Source organism: Ornithorhynchus anatinus, chromosome X1, assembly GCF_004115215.2.
Source record: "Ornithorhynchus anatinus isolate Pmale09 chromosome X1, mOrnAna1.pri.v4, whole genome shotgun sequence".
Classification (NCBI taxonomy): Eukaryota; Metazoa; Chordata; class Mammalia; order Monotremata; family Ornithorhynchidae; genus Ornithorhynchus; species Ornithorhynchus anatinus.
Genome location: NC_041749.1, coordinates 91,972,643 through 91,992,863, shown reverse-complemented (window position 1 = coordinate 91,992,863; position 20,221 = coordinate 91,972,643). Strand labels below are relative to the sequence as shown.

At 43.8% G+C, this 20,221-nt stretch overlaps 1 protein-coding gene across 4 annotated transcripts in view; it reads right to left on the bottom strand.

Moving 5' to 3' along the window:
* The window catches only part of SRGAP3 (SLIT-ROBO Rho GTPase activating protein 3), a 315,141-nt gene extending 295,780 nt beyond the window's left edge, over window positions 1-19,361 (bottom strand). For 2 of the 4 annotated variants that reach the window (XM_029051349.2, XM_029051350.2), the window contains exon 1: window positions 18,664-19,360. In XM_029051349.2, coding sequence (XP_028907182.1) covers window positions 18,664-18,730 — 67 coding nt within the window. In that variant the 5' untranslated portion in view covers window positions 18,731-19,360. Of the gene's footprint in view, window positions 1-18,663 lie in introns of all 4 variants that reach the window. The other 2 variants (XM_029051353.2, XM_029051351.2) reach the window with 2 other exon arrangements.
* Window positions 19,362-20,221: the final 860 nt, after the last annotated feature.

Here is a 20,221-nt window from a genome sequence, read left to right as displayed (position 1 = left end):
GTAGCGATTGCACTGTGGGCATGGTTCCTCCCTGGAGGCCCCTGGAGAACAGCACAGCAACCATTTTTGGTTAACACTGCCTGAGCTGGTCTATGATAATTGTGCTATCTGTTAAGCGCTTACCTTGTGCCAGGCACTGTAATAAACACTGGGGCAGAGACAAGCAAATCGGGTTAGACACAGTCCCTGTCCCACCAGGGGCTCACGCTCAATCCCCATTTTACAGATGAGGTAACTGAGGCACAGAGAAGTGAAATGATTTGCCCAAGGTCACACAGCAGACAAGCGGAAGAGCCAGGATTAGAACCCATTTGAGTGCAGTTTTGGAAAGCGGGCCGCGTCTAGTCCTCCTACCTCTCCTCTCACTCCTCAGTTTCATTTACTGGCTCCTCCTCTGGCTCATTTTTTTTTTACTGTGGGGATCCCCAAAGCTCTGTTCTGGGCCTCCCACTCTTCTCCTCCTTCTGAGAGCCCCTCCACAGTCATGGCTTCAGTTACCATCTCCACTCTGATGACTTCCACATCCACCTGTCTAACCCTGAGTTCTCCTCTAACGGGCAATCATCAATCTCCTCATGCCTCCAGGACACTTCCACTTAAATGTTCCGCTAGCACCTCAAGTCTGACTTGTCAAACAGAATTCGTCTTTCCCCCTAAACCCACTTTCCCTCCTGACTTACCCACTGCAGCCAATAACACCACTATCCTCCCCATCCCAAAAGCCCACCGCCTCTCTATCACCCTTAACTCCTCATTGTCTTTCAACTCTCACATTCAACATACTGCCCAAACCCAGACTGTTCTTCCTACACAATATCTCCCAGAGCCACCCTTTCCTCTCCACCCAAACTGCAACTACCTTGGTATAAAGTTCTGGTCACATCAGAGCTGGGCTATTGCATCAGCTTCCTCATGTGTTCCCCTTGCCTCCAGTGTATACCAACCATATCATATTCCTAAAGTGTCACTCAGACCACACCTTGCCTCAAAACCTTGTGCTGGCTCCCCTCTACACTGTAAGCTCCCTGTGGGCAGAGAATGTACCTGTTTATTGTTGTATTGTACTCTCCCAAGCACTCAGTACAGTGCTCTGCACATAGTAAGCACTTGAACACGACTGAAGTGTGTCCCTCTACGTCAAACAGAAACTCCTCACAATTAGCTTCAGGTATTTTTTTTTTAAATGGTATTTGCTAAGCATTCGCTATGTGCCAAGCACTGTACTAAGCACTGGGGTAGATACAACCTAATCGGGTTTAACAAAGTCCATGTCCCACATGGGGCTCATGGTCTTAATCCCCATTTTGCAGATGAGGTAACTGAGGCACAGAGAAGTAAAGTGACTTGCTCAAGGTCACACAACAGATAAGTGGCAGAGCAGGGATTAGAACCCAGGTCCTTCTAACTCCCAGGCCCATGCTCTACTAGGCCACGCTTCTTCCCACCGTGCTTATGTGCTCTCTTGACTGGCATTGCCCAACCTGTCCTCTCCACTCCTCCCACACCAACCTTCTAGTTTTCTCTCTCAATTCTCCCACCTCCATCCCCTCAGGCACCCTGTTTCACCCAGTTGGAATGTTCTTCCTTCCCAAGTCTGACAGGCCATAGCTCTCCACCCAAACCCCTTCTAAAATCCCACTTCTTCCTCAACAAGCCTTCCCTGATCAATTTCTGGCCTAGTAGATAGAGAACAGGCCTAGGAGTCAGAAGGACCCAGAGTCTAAACCCAACTCCACCACTAGTCGGCTGTGTGACCTTGGGCAAGTCACCTCATTTCTCTGGGCCTCAGTTACCTTTTCTATAAAATTGGAATTAAGACTGTGAGCCCCATGTGTCCAATCTTATTATCTTGTATCTACTCCAGCAATTAGTACAGTCCCTGGCACATAGTAAGTGCTTAACAAACAGCATTAATAAAAAAGTGTTCTTGCACCCTATGCTATATGAACCCACCAGCCAACTCCAGCAGTTATAAAGTGTATTTTTAGCCATCCTCAACACTTCTGTTTGTTTATTCACTTGTACACTGCATTGATTATTGCTGTATTTTTAAGCTGATCTCCTCTGTTAGGGTGTAAGCTTCTTGCAAATTCTGCACTTCCAATTCAACTAGCACAATTCACTGCACCAAGTGGCTGCTCAATACAAACTACTACTACTACTACTGGGTCAGAGTCCAACGGGGCAAATGACTCTAACTAAATCCCATGCCTCCTGCCTCTAAACAAGCCTGCATTATAAGCAGGTGCCAGTTTTGGGGGAACCTTCCCTTTCTCTGGCCTTCCGGTTGACAATGAACTGGCTTTTTATATGGAAATATTCTTCTACTCCTGCTGAGCTCAGGAAATGTAGAAGGGAGGGAGGAGTGGAGGGGAGGGGAAAAAGCAGAATAGCCACAATACTTGAAAAAGGTTAAAGAATAAAAACTTAAACTAACCCACTTTTTCCAAACAGCACAGTGTTTATCCCCCAGTGTCTGCCACATCTTCCTTCACCTAAAAAAGTGTCCCTTTCATCTCCTAATTGCTGCTAAAAGAATGATTCCCCCTGACCTCCTCCTCCTCCTCTTACCCCTCCATTCAGATGATAATTGTTGGAGTCCTTGAAACGGGCAACTCAGCAACTAGATCTAAAAGAACCATAGAGATCTTCCCCTGCCTTGTGAGAATGGGGCCACGTCTCTAAATTCAACCTCCCCAAATTCCAGGAGCAATCAGGGAAGCTCCACTTAGGAATGCCTCCCTGTCATCTAACCTAATTTCACTTGCCCTATTTAAATCATGTGTAACAGTCATGAGAAATGCCAATCTTTCTCCCTGGAACACTGGCCTATTAAAATCATGTGTCTGGATAAAACTCTCCCTTTTCCTTTCTTCCAAATTGTAGATGCCAGGATCTACTGTACTGCATCTCTTGACATTGCTAAAGCAAAGACAAAGCTCACTGTTTGTTACTGATTACTTTGTAATGTCTCTATTCTGGCCTCTGGGAAATCTTGGAGAGGGTCTTGACAGCTAACTCAAGCACTTGCTTGTTGGCTGCTAAAACCAAGCTACCAGACTCATAGTTGGAGGGTTCTGGGAGGGGAGAAGGATTCGGGGGTTGGGGGTTCTGGGTACAACAGGGATTTTGAAAGACAAAGAAATCCTGGCAGAGTGGCAGCCCAGCACAGAGAGACTGGCAATGGGCTCTGCCAGCCATGCAAATTAGTACCAGCTCAAAGTTTATAAGAAAGTAGGCTGGCGACAAGTAAGAGTATTCACGATGAAAAAATAAACCCACAGCCCAAACTCTATATTTCTTTAAGATACTATTTTCTACAACCTGGAAACCATGGTAAATACTGATGTGACAGTTTAGCAAGCTGGGTAAAAATGGAGTTTTTGTATTTATCTGCATTGCTGGGCTAAGTCACAGATTTAAAAAAATGAAATTTTGTACAATCTGGATAAATCATCTCCTAGTAGACTGCAAGCTCCTGTGGCCAAGGATCATGTCTATCAACCCTATTGTATTTTCCCCCAAGCATTTAGTACAGTGCTCTCCACAAAATAAGTGCTCATCAATGGTATTTATTGAGCACTTACTATATGCAGAGCACTGTACTAAGCCCTTGGGAGAGTACAATACAATACAATGGCATTAGTAGACACATTCCCTGCCCAAAATGAGCTTACAGTCTACAGGGGGACATGGAGAGGTCAGTCAGAGAAGGCTTCCAAGAGGAGGTGTGATTTGAAGATGGAGAGAGTGGGGTGATTGATTCTTATATGGAAAAAGGGAGCATACTACTTACCTCTCATCTTGAAATCAATCAATGGTATTTACTGAGTGCTTACTATGTGCAGAAAGTCATAATAAAACCCTTAACACCTTTTACAGAAGTGTTTCTGTATAAATAAAAAGTAGAAGTTATCTGTCTGGAGCATATTGGACCCAACACTTTATATGCTCCTAACCCCTAATATAGTAAATATTAAATATAAAGCAGGTTGTTCTGGGAATGTGTGTCTATACATACACACACACACACACACACTCTCTCTCTCTCAGAATACGCTACTTTATATCAGCTTTGAAGATATTAACCTGCCAAAATGTATACTCTGTCTCTGACTTTACACCATCTCATCCCACACTTTAATGCATCCTTGCCAGGGCACTTTGAAGACAGGAAGAAATACAGTACTATTTCTGGGAGTTCTATTTGCAATCGTTATTCTTACTAACCCTTAGTCTGTGGTCTTGGAGACCCAGTTTCATCCCCCCCCCCCAGGTATTGGCCCTGAGCTTATTTAAGCTCTGTTGTATTGCACCCTCCCAAGTGCTTAGTACTGTGCTCTGCACAGAGTTAGTCTTCACTAAATACCAGTAATTGATTCTTTATATTTAATGAGCACCATCCACTGAAGCTCCTATCATAATTCTCTGTCAGAGTTCTCAGAGAAGGTTGTTTGTACTGAGTATTTATAAAGGGGACTTACTTATTGGTAGTAGTGTTACATTTTATATAGGCTGGCCTATTTAATACATGATTAAACTGGGGCTGATAATGCTATACCATGATGAACAAAAATGCTTCTGTTAACCAACTTCAAAATCTATCCAGTATCTTTCACTACCGAAATTTCAGAGACCAGGAAATAAGTTAGGCTTCTCTTAAAAGCAGGATTAGGCTGCTATGCTTCTGTTTTGAATGATTTCCCTTTAACAAATTACATCAAACTGTAATTAAATTGCCATTCTTCCCTTCGCTGGGCCTGTTCCTTCCAGCCCAGTTATTGTGTCTGGTCTGCAGATTAGGAGACCAGAAGTAGAGATGGGGAAAGGCCACTGCATTATACAACCATCATTTCTGGCTCCCAGTCTCAACTCAGCTCTGATATTAACTATTTGATTAAAGATTGGCCTGCACTCGGCCTACCAGAATTTCATTTTTTCTTTCCTGGTGAAGGCAATCACATGTAATGACTTAGGGACCCATCCTTTCTGGAGGGAAAAAAAAACGCTTAACTTTCTATTTGGGGAAAGCACCACAGTGGTGGTCTGATAGGAAAACAAAAACAAAAGAGAAAATGTCTCTCTCCCCATCTAGACTGTAAATTCTTTATGGGCAGGGAACAGATCTAATTCTGTTGTGCTATACTCTCTCTCAAGTGCTTAATACAGTGCTCTGCACACAGTAAGCAATCAATAAATATGACTGGTTGATTGGGAAAAGCCACACACTGCTCTGGGAATCAGGAAGTCTGGGATCTAGACCCGATTCTGCCTGCTGGGGCTATGCCATCAATGATGGATGATGAACCTATGATGACCCCTCTCTTCCAAAAATCAATCAATGGAATTTATTGAGCACTTACTATGGGCAGAGCAGAATGTTCCACAAGGCAGACAGACTCAGTAGGAATCCTGAAAACAGCTGGCCAATGGAGGAAGCAATGACCACAACGGCTACCAAGGAAACTGCCTTTCAGGTCATGGTGCTGTGACACAGCAGCGGCCCTCTGGCCATAGATGGAGACTGCATTTAAAAAGCCTTCAGGTGCACTTAGCAACTTGCTTCATCCCTGCCCGCTTACTCTCTTGTCCCACCCTGTACTCTGGCCGAAACATGACTGACAGGAATGAGCGGGTTCAAGTAGCTCTGAGCAAGCCACTAGCGATACAATCAATCCCCTCCCTTCACACAGGTTCCCAGTTGAAAAGGCTGAGAATGGAGGCTCATCCATTGTTCCCCATGGCAAACTCCCATCATCATTTGGGAAAACGCTTAGTCCATAGTGTCCGCAAACCCAGAGATATAACACAATAGGCCCCAACTCACGGCATCTTCTAAGAATCCAATTCATACTGTTAATTAAGCAGTAGTCATCAGTAAATGCTGAGAGCAACAAGTGTGTAAATTATTTTTGGAAAAAATACACTGGAGCAGATCAACCAGTGGAACTGAAATGACATAACCAGGACCCCTCTCTCTCATTCCCTCTCCTGCCTAGAAGGCCCTCCCCCTTCATATATGCCAGACCTCCAATCTCCCTCTTCCTCTCTTCAGGTCACATACGCACTTGGCTCCACCCTCACACACATATGATTTTTTTTAATGGTACTTGTTAAGCACTATATGCCAGGCACTGTACTAAGTGCTGGGGTGAATACTAGAGAGTCACACTGGATACAGTCCCCATCACGCATGGAGCTTACAGTTTGTCAGAGGATTTAATCACCATTTCACAGATGAGGTAACTGAAGCACAGAGAAGTGAAGTGACTTGCTCAAGGTCACACAGCAGACAAGTGGCTGAGTCGGGATTAAAACCTAAGCCCTCTGACTCCCAGACCTATGCTCTTTCCACTAGGCCAAGCTGCTTCCCATATCCATCCTTATACACTGTTCCTTCTCATATCTGTAATTCAATGTCTCTCCCCATCTAGACTGTGAATTCCTTGTGGGGAGAGATTGTGTCTGCTTGGGAGAGTGCAGTACAGTTGGTACTTACAGTCCTCCACACACATTAAGCACTCAACAATACAGTCAGTGGTATATGAGTGCTTACTGTGCTTGGGAGAGTACAATACAGTTGGTAGAGATGACCACCACAAAATACCATTGAATGATGGAGAAAGATTCTCCTTGTTGCCCCATATCATGCAACTATTTATTAAGTTCTTACTGTACAAAGAGCAGTGTACTAAACCCTTGGGAGAGCACAATGTTGGTAGATACGTTCCCTTCCCCACAAAGAGTTTACAGTCTAGACAGGGAGACAATCAATTAATGGTATTTATTGAGTGCTGTGTGCAGAGGACTGTACTAAGCCCCTGGGAGAGTAGAAAGCATCGTGTCTACCAACTCTGTTATATTACACCCTCCCAAGTGCTCAATTCAGTGTGTTGTACACAGTGAGTGTTCAGTAAATACTGCTGAACAGAGTTGATAAACTCTAAACTGTAAGCTCCCTATAGACTGTAAGCTTGTTGTGGGCAGGGAACATGTCTACCAACTCTGTTATAGTGTACTCTCCCAAGCACATAATACAGTGCTCTGCACACAGTAAATACTCAATAAATGATTGATAGATTGTTCCCTGCCCACAAGGAACTTACAGTCTGGAAGGGGACACACATGTATATTAAGTGCTGTGGGGCTAAGGATGAAGTGACTATCAGTGCTTAAAGGGTACAGATCCAAGTGCATAGGTGATGCAGAAAGGAGAGGGAGTAGGGAAAATGAGAGCCAGGTTGGGAAGGCCTTTTGGAGGAGATGTGTTTTTAATAAGACTTTGAAGGTGGGGAGAAAGGGCAGGGAGTTCCTGGTCAGAGGCAGGACAGGGTCAAGGGATCAGCAGTGAAATAAACAAGATCGAGGTATAGTGACTAGGTTGGAGTTACAGAAGCAAAACGTACAGGTTGGGTTGTAATACGAAGTCAGTGAGGTGAGATAAGAGGAGGCAAGTTGACTGAGTGCTTTAAAGCTGTTGGTAAGGAGTTTCTGTTTGACCATTGGAGGTTCTAGAGGAGTGGGGAAGCTTGGACTGAACTGGGGGGGTTTTTTGGTGTTTGTTTTGTTTTTTTTTAAATGATCCAGGCAGCGGAGTCAATTAAGGACTGGAGCTAGGACCGACAGGAGGCAGGGAGGTCAGTCAGAAGGCAGATGCAGCAATCAAAGCAAGACAGGATAAGTGCTTGGATTAACATGGTAGCAGTTTGGACAGAGGGGAAAAGGTGGATTTTCACAATGTTGAGGAGGCAGAACCAACAGGATTTGGTAACAGATTGAATGAGAGAGATAAATCAAAGATAATGCCAAGATTAAGGACTTGTGAATCAGGGAAGATAGTGGTGATGTCTATAGTGATGGAAAAATCATGGGGAGGACAGGGTTTGGGTGGGAAGATGAGGAGTTCTGTTATGACTGTTGAAAGGTACAGGACCAAACACCTGTCAGGGGCAGATTTGGCCCTTCTGAGCCTTAGTGAATAGTGACAAGCACAAAAGAGGAGAGGAAGAAGCACCAGTAAAAGGCCTAATAATCACACAACTGACTTTCAGACTCAATAGCCAATCTATATTTGTTAGTCATTCCGTGCCATCTATTAAACCTTATCCTTGCAACAGAATTGCAAATGTTGTTTATAGTATTTGAGTCACCTCATCAACTATAAAACACAGTTATTATAACTGATCCTGGCTCCACCATTTGTCTGCTGTGTAACCTGGGGCAAATCACTTCATTTCTCTGTTACCTCATCTGTAAAATGGGGATTAAGACTGTGATATGGGGCAGGGACTGGGTCCAAACCGATTTGCTTGTATCTATCCCAGCACTTAATACAGTGCCTGGCACATAGTAAGCACATAATACCATGTCCAAGTGGGACATGGACTGTGTGCAACTTGATTAGCCTGTATCTACCGCAACACTTAGTACAGTGCCTGACACATAGTAAGTGCTTAACAAATACCATACTCAAAATAAAAAAGGAGCCAAGCTGGACTGAGGACCCCCTGCATCTCTTCTCTTCCCACTAGACCATTCTAGACTATAAGCTCCTTGTGGAGAGGAAACGTGTCTGTTGTACTGTACTCTCCCAAGCATTCGGTATAGTGCTCTGCATACAGTAAGTGCTCAATGAATACCATTGATTGATCCTGCAGAATAGGACATTGACCCGCAAATACCTTATTACAAGCTAAGATACAATTGCAAGTTGACATATCCAGAGTTACACTATTTCTCTGAATTTTAATACCACTCTAAGTGTTTAAGTCACAGAAGGCTTAACCTCATGAACCAAAGAGCCTCAAACCAAAAACATAATGTGGCCAAGGGCCGCAGATCAGAAAAAAAAATCACTTTAACCAGAATGGCAAGGAGACAGTGTCTCTTAATTGTGGTATTTGATATTTGTTAAAACACTTACTATGAGCCAGACACTGTACTAAGTGCTGGGTAGATACAAGCTAATCAGGTTGGAGACAGCCCTTGACCCACATGGGGCTCACAATCTTAATCCCCAATTTACAGATGAGGTAACTGAGGCACAGAGAAGTTGAGTGACTCACCCAAGATCACACAGCAGACAAGTGGAAGATCTAGGATTAGAATCCAGGGCCTTCTGACTCTCAGGCCTGTGCTATTCACTAGGCCATGCTGCTTCTCAACTGTCACTGCTACAGCCAAAAGAGCTGGAGCTGCAACAAAATAATAATAAAGCATCTGTGCATGAGCCTCACAGCAAGTGAAGAACAAGCAGGAGGCTTATGAGCCACCTCCCATTTAAGTGACTCAAGTGGCATTCACTGTTAGATCCAATCTTTAAAGGTGCAAATAGGGTAACTGCAGGTGGAGAAACTGAGGCAGAAAACTGAGGCATCTTGGCCAGAGTTGCACAGAGTCATTCCACTGAGCATAGGGTGAAATGAGTTTCCTGCCTGCTAAGAAAAGGGTTTGTTCTCCATTTGGTACTGAATTAATTACTGGATAGACATTAACATTTGTTAAGCACTTACTATGTGCCTAGCACTGTTCTAGGCGCTGGGGTAGATACAAGGTTATCAGGTTGGACACAGTCCCTGCCCCATGTGGGGCTCACAGTCAATCTCCATTTTACATATGAGGTAGCTGAGGCACAGGAGTGAAGTGACTTGCCCAAGGTCACACAGCAGACAAGTGGCTTAGCCAGGATTAGTTAGAACCCAGGTAAATCAAGCCCGACATGCCCTGTTCCAACCCAGCAGGAAGGAGACAAGCAGGGGCAGCTGTGGCTTCTACAACACATAAAGCATTGGGAAGACCATAGCTGTCATGGTCAGTGTGGTGGCAGCTATGCTGGATTTTGAGCTGTTAAAAACCCAAAACTCTGCTCTTCTAGCCACAGCACCCTCCTGTTTTTCTTTTTGTATTTATCCCAATCTTTGGCGTTTTCAATTCAATCATATTTATTAAGCACTTATTGTGTGCAGAGCACCATACTAAGCACTTAGGAAAGTACAACAATAAACAGTGACATTCCCTGCCCACAACGAGCTCAGAGTTGAAGCCTCTACTCCATCCTAATCCTCCTCAACCACTCAGCTGCCTTCCACACTGTCGACCATTCCCTTCTCCTGGAAACATTATCCAACCTCAGCTTCATTGACAATGTCCTCTCCTGGTTCTACTCCCATCTCTCTGCCTGCTCAATCTTTTTCATGGGCTCCTCATCTGCCTTCCACCCCCTAATTGTGGGTTTCCCAAGGTTCAGTTCTGGTTCCTTTTCTATTCTCCATCTACATCCACTCCCTTGGAGAACTCATTCACTCACATGGCTTCAACTACCACCTCTTTGCAGATTATTCCCAAATCCACATCTCCAGCCCTGATCTCTCTCCCGCTCTGCAGTTTTGCATCTCCTCCTGTCTTCAGGGCATCTCTACTTGGATGTCCTGACATCAGCTCCAACAACATGTCAAAAACAGAATTCCTTATCTTCCCACCCAAACCCTGCCTTTCCCAACACTGTAGGCAGCACTACCATCTTTCCTGTCTCACAAGCCCATTATCTTGGCATTACTCTCGACTCCTTTCTCTCATTCAACCCACATATTCAATCACTAAATCCTGTCAATTGAACCTTCACATTGCTAAAATCCACCCTTTCCTCTCCATCCAAACTCCTACCACGTTAATCCAAGCACTCATTTTATCCCACCTTGATTACCATATCAGCTTCCTTGCTGACCTCCCTGGCTCCTGTCTCTTCCCACTCCAGTCCATACTTTACACTGCTGCTCAGATCATTTTTCTACAAAAACATTCAGTCCACGTTTCCCCACTCCTCAAGAACCTCCAGTGGTTGCCCATCCACCTCCAAACTCCTTTCCATCAGCTTTAAAGCACTCAATCACCTTGCCCCCTCCTACATCGTCTCACTGCAACCAAGCCCGCGCAATTTGCTCCTCTAATACCAACCTACTCACTTTTCCTCGATTTCATCTATCTTGCTGCTGACCTCTCACCCACATCCTGACTCTGTCCTGGAACGCCCTCCCTCTTCCCATCTGACAATTCCTCTCTCCTGCTTCAAAGCCTTATTGAGGGCACATAATAATAATAATGATAATCGTGGTATTTGTTAAGTACTTACTATGTGCCAGGCACTGTACAAAGCACTGGGGTGTATACAAGCAAACTGGGTTGGACATAGTCCCTGTCCCAGATGGGGCTCACAGTCTCAATCCTCATTTTACAGGTGAGGTAACCAAGGCACAGAGAAGTGAAGTGACTTGCCCAAGGCCACATAGCAGACAAATGGCAGACACAGGATCTCCCCCAAAAGGCCTTCCCTGACTAAGCCCTCTTATTCTTTTCTTCCATTCCCTTCTGCTTCTGCGTCACCCTGACTTGCTCCTTTTATTCATCCCTACCGGCCCCTCAGCAGTTATATACATATCTGTAGTTTATTTTAATGTCTATCTCCCCCTCTAGATTACAAGCTCTTTGTGGGCAGGGACTGGGTGTGTTATACTGTACTCTTCCAAGTGCTTAATACGGTGCTCTGCACACAGTAAACAATATGACCGATTGTTTTATCTTTCCTTATGGAAGTTCACAGAATGATAACTAGTACCTCTGTTGGCAGTTCCCTCTTGTACAATTCCAGAAGAATGGTAAGGAGTAAGCTGATGCACTTTGAAGGAAGATTGGACAAATTCCATGTGGGCAGGTTATGTGTCTACCAAGCACTTACTACAGTGCTCTGCACAAAGTAACACTCAATAAATACCACTGACTGATTGGTGGGCTAGACCCCTCTACTCCTCTTCCCCCCCAACCACAGCTCAAGTCACAGACAGCATTGAGAAGAATAGAGAGGTGAGGATGGAAAGATCTGGTCAAGTACAAGCAGCAGCATTAAGAGTTTAGAATGAGAATTCTGGGTACTCAGACCAATTTCCATCACTGACTAAGGATTAAAGAAGTCAGAGATTTCTGGGGAGCAAGGCCAGAGTGTTTAAGTGTGCATAGAGCTTGCAAAGCAGTCTCAATTGGAAGATGTGAGGGACACAAGTATCCAGAGTGCTTAAATGTAACAGTCCTCACTCATGTTCAACCAATAAATAACTCGTTTTGGGATATGCAATTTCACAGTCATATACCAAAAACAGACAGGGAAACTGAACATCCCTCACCAAACATGAATAGCCTCCCTACAAAATGCTTATTTTAGTTTGAGCAAAAAGCCCTCGAGCCCAACGAAATAAATGTGCTAACCATTCTGAACCTCAATCTCTTTTATCCCACCCCCACCCTCTTAGCTACATCCTCCTTCTGGCCTGGAACATCCTCCCCCTTCATATATGACTGACAACCACTCTCCCCCTCTTCAAAGCCCTACCAAAATCATACCTTCTCCAAAAGACCTTCCCCAACTAAGCCCTCACTTTCCCTATCCACCTTCCTCTCTGCATCACTTACTTCCTCGGGTCTGTCACCCTTAAGCACTTTAATACTCAGCCCAGTCTAACAGTATTGACATACATACTCTACTATTTCCCCTATCTGTAATTTACTTTAATGAGCTCCCTGTGGGCAGGGAATGTATCTACCAACTCTATTGTACTTCACTTTCCCAAGCACTAAGTACAGTGCTCTGCACACATTAAGGACATTTTTTAATGTTATTTAAACACTTACTATGTGTCATGCACTGTTCTAAGCACTGGGGTAGATCCAAGTTAATCAGGTTGGACACAGTCCTTGTCCCACATAGGGCTCATGGACTAAATCGGAATCAGAGGAGGGAGGAGGATTTAATCCCCATTTTATAGATGAGGTAAGAAGAGGTACAGAGAAGTTAAGCAACTTGCTCTAGGTCACACAGCAAACAAATGGCAGAGTTACAATTAGAACCCAGGTCTTCTGACTCCTAGGCTCATGCTCCTTCCACTAGGCCATGCTGTTTCTCATTGATTGAAGGGCAGTTTTAGGGTGCAGGTATAGTAGGCTGAAACTGCTGCTTCCAGGCCCTGCCCCTCCCCATAAACAGCAAAGTCTTTTCCCTCTCTCTGGGTGACTGGTGACCTCAGGTTGGGGGGGGGAACAGTTAAAGAGTGGGGTTTGTTTCCCCTGTAGCAGCTGTGCTCTTTAAACTGAAACTAGACTGGAGTCTCTCGACTATAAACTTGTGTGCAAGGAACGTGTCTCCAAGCTCTGAAGCACTTAGTACAGTGCTCTACACATAGTGCTTAATAAAGTGAGTTGATTGAGCTGGGTACACCTAGGAGGAGAGCATCAAAGACTGTGAGCTGGGAAGTAACAAGTGAAGACAGCTGACAAGATGAAGAAGAGGCTGGAAGCCAATAGTAAAGAACTTTTATTGGATGTGCAGGACAATGGGCAGCCATCAGAGGTTTCCATTCATTCAGTCGTACTTATTGACCACTTACTATGTGCAAGACACTGCATTAACTGCTTGGGAGAGTACAATGTAACACAGACACATTCCTGCCTACAACAAGCTCACAACCTGGAGGAGGAGACAGACATTAATATAAATAAATTACAGATATATACAGTTTTTTGAGAAGTGGAGTGATGAGTACTGAATGACAATTCAGAAACATGATCGGGGCAGCAGTTGGAATAAGAACTGAAAGTGGGTTGTCAGGGGGCCTAACAGAGGGAGGGTGAAAAGAGGCTGGAAGCAGGGTGATCAGTGAAGCTCATACAAAGCACAAGTGAACTGGCCACTCCTAGGAACCACATTTTTGGCCCTGTAGAGTAGCTAGCACAAAGGATGTCCCTGTGCATACATCTTTTTAGCAAATTTTAAAAAATAGAAAAGGTTCATTTCATGAATGGGAAGAGGGGAACAGGGAAAAAAATTCCAATGGTATATATTGAGTTTACTGTGTGCAGAAAACTGTACTAAGCGCTTGAGAAAGTATGTTACAAGAGAGTTGGGAGACATATTCCCTACCAACAAGGAACCTGTGATCTACAGGGGGAGACAGACATGGAAATAAATGACAGCTATGGACACAAGTGCTGTAGGGTGACTATCAAGTGCTTAAAGTGAAAGTGAAAGGGTGACACAGAAGGAGTAGGGAAAATGTAGTCAGGAAAGTCCTTTTGGAGGAGATGAGCTTTGAATAGATTTTGAAGGGGGGGGGAGAGTTATGGTCTGTCATATATGAAGGAGGAGGGAGTTCCAGGCCAGAGGCAGGATGTGGGCAAGAGGTCAGTGGCATGATACATAAATTCGAGGTATGGTGAGTGGGTTCACAGAGAGTGAAGTCTGCAGGCTGGGTTATAGTAAGAAGTCAGCAAGGTAAGATAGGAGGGGACGAGCTGGTAGGGTGCTTTAGAGCCAAATAAGGAATTTCTCTTTGATGCAGAGGTGGATGGGCAACCACTGGAAGTTTCTGAGGAATGGGGAAACGAACTGAATATTTAAAAAAAAGAAAAGATCCAGGTAGCAGAGTGAAGTATGGACTAGAGATGGGAAAAATGGGAGGCAGGAAGATCAGCGAGAAGGCAGATGCAGTAGTCAAGAGAGGACAGGGTAAGTGCTTGGATCAGCATAGTAGCAGTTCGGATGGAGAGGAGAAATTTTAGCGATGTTGTGAACGTCAAAGTGACAATATTTGGTGACAGATTGAATATGTGGGAATGAGAGAGATGAGTCGAGGATAATTCATTCAAATTTATTGAATGCTTACTGTGAACATTTGGGTGCTTAGTACAATACCCTGCACACAGTAAGCATTCAATAAATACGACTGAATAATGAATGAGAGTACAATATAATGCCACGGTTTGGGGCTTGGGAGACAGGAAGGATGGTGGTGCTGACTACAGTGAAGCCCTGCAGAAAACTGACTATAGGGCTCACTGGCCCTACACCCATCCTTCTCCTGCATTCACACTCTTTGGCTGCGTGGGCCAAGCAGCAATCCTGTCACTGAAATGACAACAGTATTCGGGTGCAATGCACAGAGCAGCGAAGTGATTCATCCCTTGCCCACGAGGAGCTTACACTCTAAACAGGGGAGAAAGACATAAAAATATTTACAGGGTAATCAAGAGTAAATAATTGAACAGATATAGGAGTGTGCTGAGAGTGGATATAAATTAGTAGACAGCACTGAAGATAAACTCTTTATTTTCAAGTGAACATTTCTCATTGCTGTTCTGCTTTCACTGGCACTCTCACATTTTCTGCCTCTCTCTGGAACCTTTCCACTCTTAGAAGCAGCATGGCTTAGTGGAACGAGCAAGGGCTTGGTAGAGGACGTGGGCTATAATCCCAGCTTCTCCACTTGTCTGCTGTGTGACCCTAGGCAAGTCACTTAACTTCTCTGTGCCTCAGTTACCTCATCTGTAAATGGAGATTAAGATTAAGATTGAGAGCCCCACGTGGGCCAACTTGATTACCTTGTATCTACGCCAGTGCTTAGATCAGTGCTTGGCACATAGTAAGTGCTTAACAGATACCATAATTATCTATTATTAGAAGACTATCCTACACCAAGGACCATGCTCCCCTGCTACAGCTTGGCACAGTTTTATTAGGTGTGGGTACAGTGAGGCTAGCAGGGGAAGGGCAAAGAGACATTCTAACACCCACCTGTTCCCTCTTTGGAGTAAGAATAGGGCTCACAATTCCTATTACCCGGGTCAGACTATTCCTTTAATATGGCTTTCCGGGGCTTAAATCAGTCAGCTTTTAAATTTTCTGAAGAAGTCAGATTTTCCCACTTTTCCGGAAGCACCATTTAAAATCTAATAGATGTCTCCCATTTGAAAGACTGCGTCTCACTTTTTCTCATTTTTCTCCTACTTCATTCCCTGCATTCGTAATCATACGCCTCCAACCTGCCCTAAGTGACTCCTTCTCCCCTAAATCACTATGTATTTGCACTGTGATGACTGGAATATGAAGCTTACAAAAAAGTCCTAACACCAGTCACTGCATTTCAGTATTTCTATTTTATTGAAATGAAACTTTACCCCACCCCCAAATCCATCTGTAATCTATTTTAATGTCAGCCTCCCCCTCTAGTCTGTGAGCTCCTTGTGGGCAGGGATCGTATCTGCCTACTCTAATGTATTCTCCCAAGCGCTTAGTAGAGTGTCAAATGCATAGCATTGATTGATTTGGGTTTTGGAAAAAGACAGAGATGGGCAATATGTTTGACAAGGATCAAAATGAAACCCATTTCAAAACATTTCCTGTCAACAAATATGTAAACGGTTCCAGAAAGTTGAAAATTCAACGTTATCACACACACACACACAAAATCTCCTTTCCTCAAGCAATAGGACAACTAAGAGAGTATTCCATCTGCCTAACTACAGGGTGCAATAACACAATTTGGCTAAATTACACACAAGGAGAAAGGTAATTGGCATCAAGTATTATTTGCTGTGATTGGTGTATCCTTCTTCAAAGCCAACTGCAAAACAAGTAAAATGCAAATTAAAAAGTAGTAAATAATGGTGGACAATCATGAAGAGTCCCCACCCCAAAATTCCCATCTTCTGCAAGCAGCTTTTCAATGTCTTTGGCGATGTATGGTCCAATTGGGCATATAAACCAAACGTGTATTCAAATATTTTACCAAGATGAACTTCTGAGAAAGCACAAAAAGCACTTTTTGAAGCAAAATGTTCAGAAGAATTCAGGCGCAAATGCTACTGACTGCTTTGGATTTAATGAGGAAGGGCATTTAACCCAGAATTAGAGAAAGAGACTCCAAGAAATACTGAATTGGATGTTTGAAAAGTCAGAATTACAGTAGACACATTTGAACACATTCCACCCTGAAATCATTATGCTACAGCTGATGGCTGGCTAATTATTTACCTTTTATCTTAAACTAAAGTAATAATAAATTCTTTACTGTTAAATGAATGGATTCAGATGTGATAATAGCTGAGCAACCCTTCAACAAAAGGATTAAACATTCAGAACCTTGAACCTTGAGTCGTGTTTAGTAATTCAATCTTTCAAATTATATAGGCAAATACTTCAACCTCTAATGAAGACAAGTAAAAATGGGATGACATCTGTCAAAATAAATTTTAAAAAAAGACATACTGCAACTGAAAAATGGGGGTTTCAGGCCTATGCCCCAGCATAATAGATGGCATACCAAATGGTGATTTAGATTAGTAGAAGCTGAGAGATCCAGAGTTTTTCTATAAAACTTCTCCAGGATCATATCTGAGGCTCCCATTATCTGCACCACCCTAGAAACTGGGTATCTACCCCTTTCTTGTAATTCCCTTTAGAAGCACAAATTACTTGTGGAAAAACCTAAAGAAAAATGATAGCATGTTTCCAGGAGCAAATCTGATCAATCTCCTTCCAAAATCCGCATGCAGGTTAAACCCACGAGGCAAGTGTGTACATTGAAACTGGATTCCGGGAAACATTCTTAAGTTTAGAAAGCCTTCTGAAAATTCCCAGATCAATGGTTGTATTGACTATACTGGTCCCAAAATAATCAGATAATTTTATCTTCTCTAAACTGTCTGTACTGGGCCTTAACCCACACAGAACGATCACTCTTGTAATATCAAACAGAAAGAAGTAGTATATCTAATATACCACACTAAGCTTGAAAGAATAGGGTCAGTTCTGTTCTAAGCAAAGACCACAGTAGAAGCAGGTCGGTGGGTTCTGGACAAAAGCAGGGAATTATGTCGATGATTTGGATCATTCAAGCAAATACTCTGCTTTTGCCTGATTGATATGGGCTTTTTCTCCTAAATTACTGAGTGAATGGTCTCAAACGTCTGCTTTCTGAAACACACAGGGCCCTAATCTGCAAGAGAAAACTATATGCGCTTCCACGCTTCAGTTGGGGGGGGGGGGGCGGGAAAAGAACATGCATTCAGCATGGAAATATTGGACTCCAAGGAAGCTCCCGAGGTCATCTCATCCAAAGCCCCTGCCTCGGGAGAAAGGCTTAACACACACACAAGCCTTCTTGGCCTTAACTCTACATTTACTTGTTTCTGTTGAATGCTATAGCATAAACCTTGCTCCTAGGCAGATAGCTGGAAGGTAATGTTTATGCCTTGAACTATTAGCTCTCTTTTTCTCTCTAAATGCCTACATTAGTCTGGATCAATATGCTACATAAACTGCTAATCTATGCAAAAGCAGCATTTGAGAGAAATTGATTCGACAGTTATCTATGGGTGTGCTGGCATTTCTACGTGCACACATGCATGCACATACAGGCAGAAAAGAGAATTAGAGGTCAAAAACAGCCCTATGTAAATAACCGGACAACGAGGGGTTTTGCCATTTCAAGAGCCCAGCATATTTATCAAAATGACATATTAGGATCAAGATGATGAAGTAGTCATCATACTAACATCGACACTCCTAAAGCCAACCATATAACCCTCTCACAACTGCAATGCAGCTTTTACTATGCAGCTTTTGCTACCCATCCTATAATCCACATACCAGACCTTTTGCCTCTCTGCAGCTAAAGACAGCCTAGGCTTCTGCCATCGCTGCTGGTCACCTTTAACACAGTCACGGTAAAATTACTGATGTGGAACATTTGACAGTGGAGAGGGAAAGAGAGAAAGAGAGACATAAGAGACGGGGACCTAGGACACGAGGAGGTAAAGTCCGAAGGTGCAGTATTCACTCACCTTTTACTTGTGTTTCATACTCGGCTATGATCTCTTTGTCTTTCTTGAACTTAGTTTGCGATGACATCTTCTGACAGGTCAAAAAGAACTCGGGATATATTTTGACTCCCTTCCCTTTATCTTCCCGAACCTCTCGATGCCGGGGGAAATGTCCGAGGCCGGTCAATTTCACAGGTTTTCGGGCTAATCTCTTTCACTTGGCTACAAAGAGAAAAAACCCCTCTCCGTTTGCAGAGACAATTCCCTTCATTTGCAAACCCGGGCAGCAACAATAGTTGGCTTCGGTCAGCTTTGCTTTAGAGCGAGAGAATAAAGCCACCTAGCCCAGCTGATCTTTTTCTCCCCTCTTTTATTCCCTTTTTTTCGGGGGGCGAAAGAAGAGAAAGTATTTACATGCACGCGCACACTCACTCAAACCACGCGCGCGCACACACACAATCACAATACACACTCTTTCTTTCACACTCACACAAGCACACACCCCAAGCCTTCTCCTTTAGAGCGTGCAGTCAACCCCAAAGCGGAAAAGCAAGCTCTTCGGATTTGCTCCAAAGAAAGATCAGGTTGCCAAAAAGGCTTTCATTTCGCATCCTCACTCCCTCCAAAGGTCTAATTTTTGGAGCAGATCAGAGCCAGAAGCGAGCAATTGAACTTTTCCTCCTCAAGGCATTGACTTCACTGAGCCGGGGCTGGAGACGGAGCTTTCACTGCAGGGTGGACGAGCTGCCTCCACGTCACTCGCCAGACTCCACCTCCGAGATTTTAGAACCACTGACATTGGAGCCTACAGGACACCATAACTCACTGCAAGAGAAAGGGAGAAGAAAAACCTCACAAAAGGGAAAATTATAAAGGAGTGAATGAGTTAGGTACCTGGTTTCTGCAAAAACCCAGCTCTGAATTCCTGTTTTGTCTCTGCTCTCTTTTCCTGAAAGACTTATCCATCCCCACTTTGTCCAATGTCCTTAAAATGTGTTCATCAGTCAATCCAAGCTATTTTATTGAGCACTTACTAAGCACTTGGGCAAGTTATTATCTAACAGAGTTGATAGACATGTTCCCTGCCCAAATGAATTTACAATCTAGAAGTGTTCAAAGCTTTACTGTCAGATTGAAAATATCTGTGAGCCCATCACCCCTTTCACCTGACCAGCAGATTTGCATGGTCCCCACCACAATCATCAGTCTCACCACTCTCCTAGCCCTTTCTAAACGCCCCCATCTACCTCCTGTGTCACTAGGCTAAATGAACAGAAACATCTCCCTCCAGCAAATTAACCTGGGTTCTCAACCTGGCTCCATACTTGTCTGCTTTGTGACCTTGGGCAAGTCATTTCACTGCTCTGTACCTCAGTTACCTCATCTTTAAAATGGGGATTAAGACTGTGAGCCCTATGTGGAACTGTGTCCAACCTGATGATCTTCTATCTACCCCAGAGTTTAGTACAGTGCCTGGCACATAATTAGCACTTAATAAAGTCATTAAAAAAATTTCAAGATAGTCTATTAAAGAATATTAACCATGCCCTCCCTCTTTTATTCACAATGTGGGTGGAGA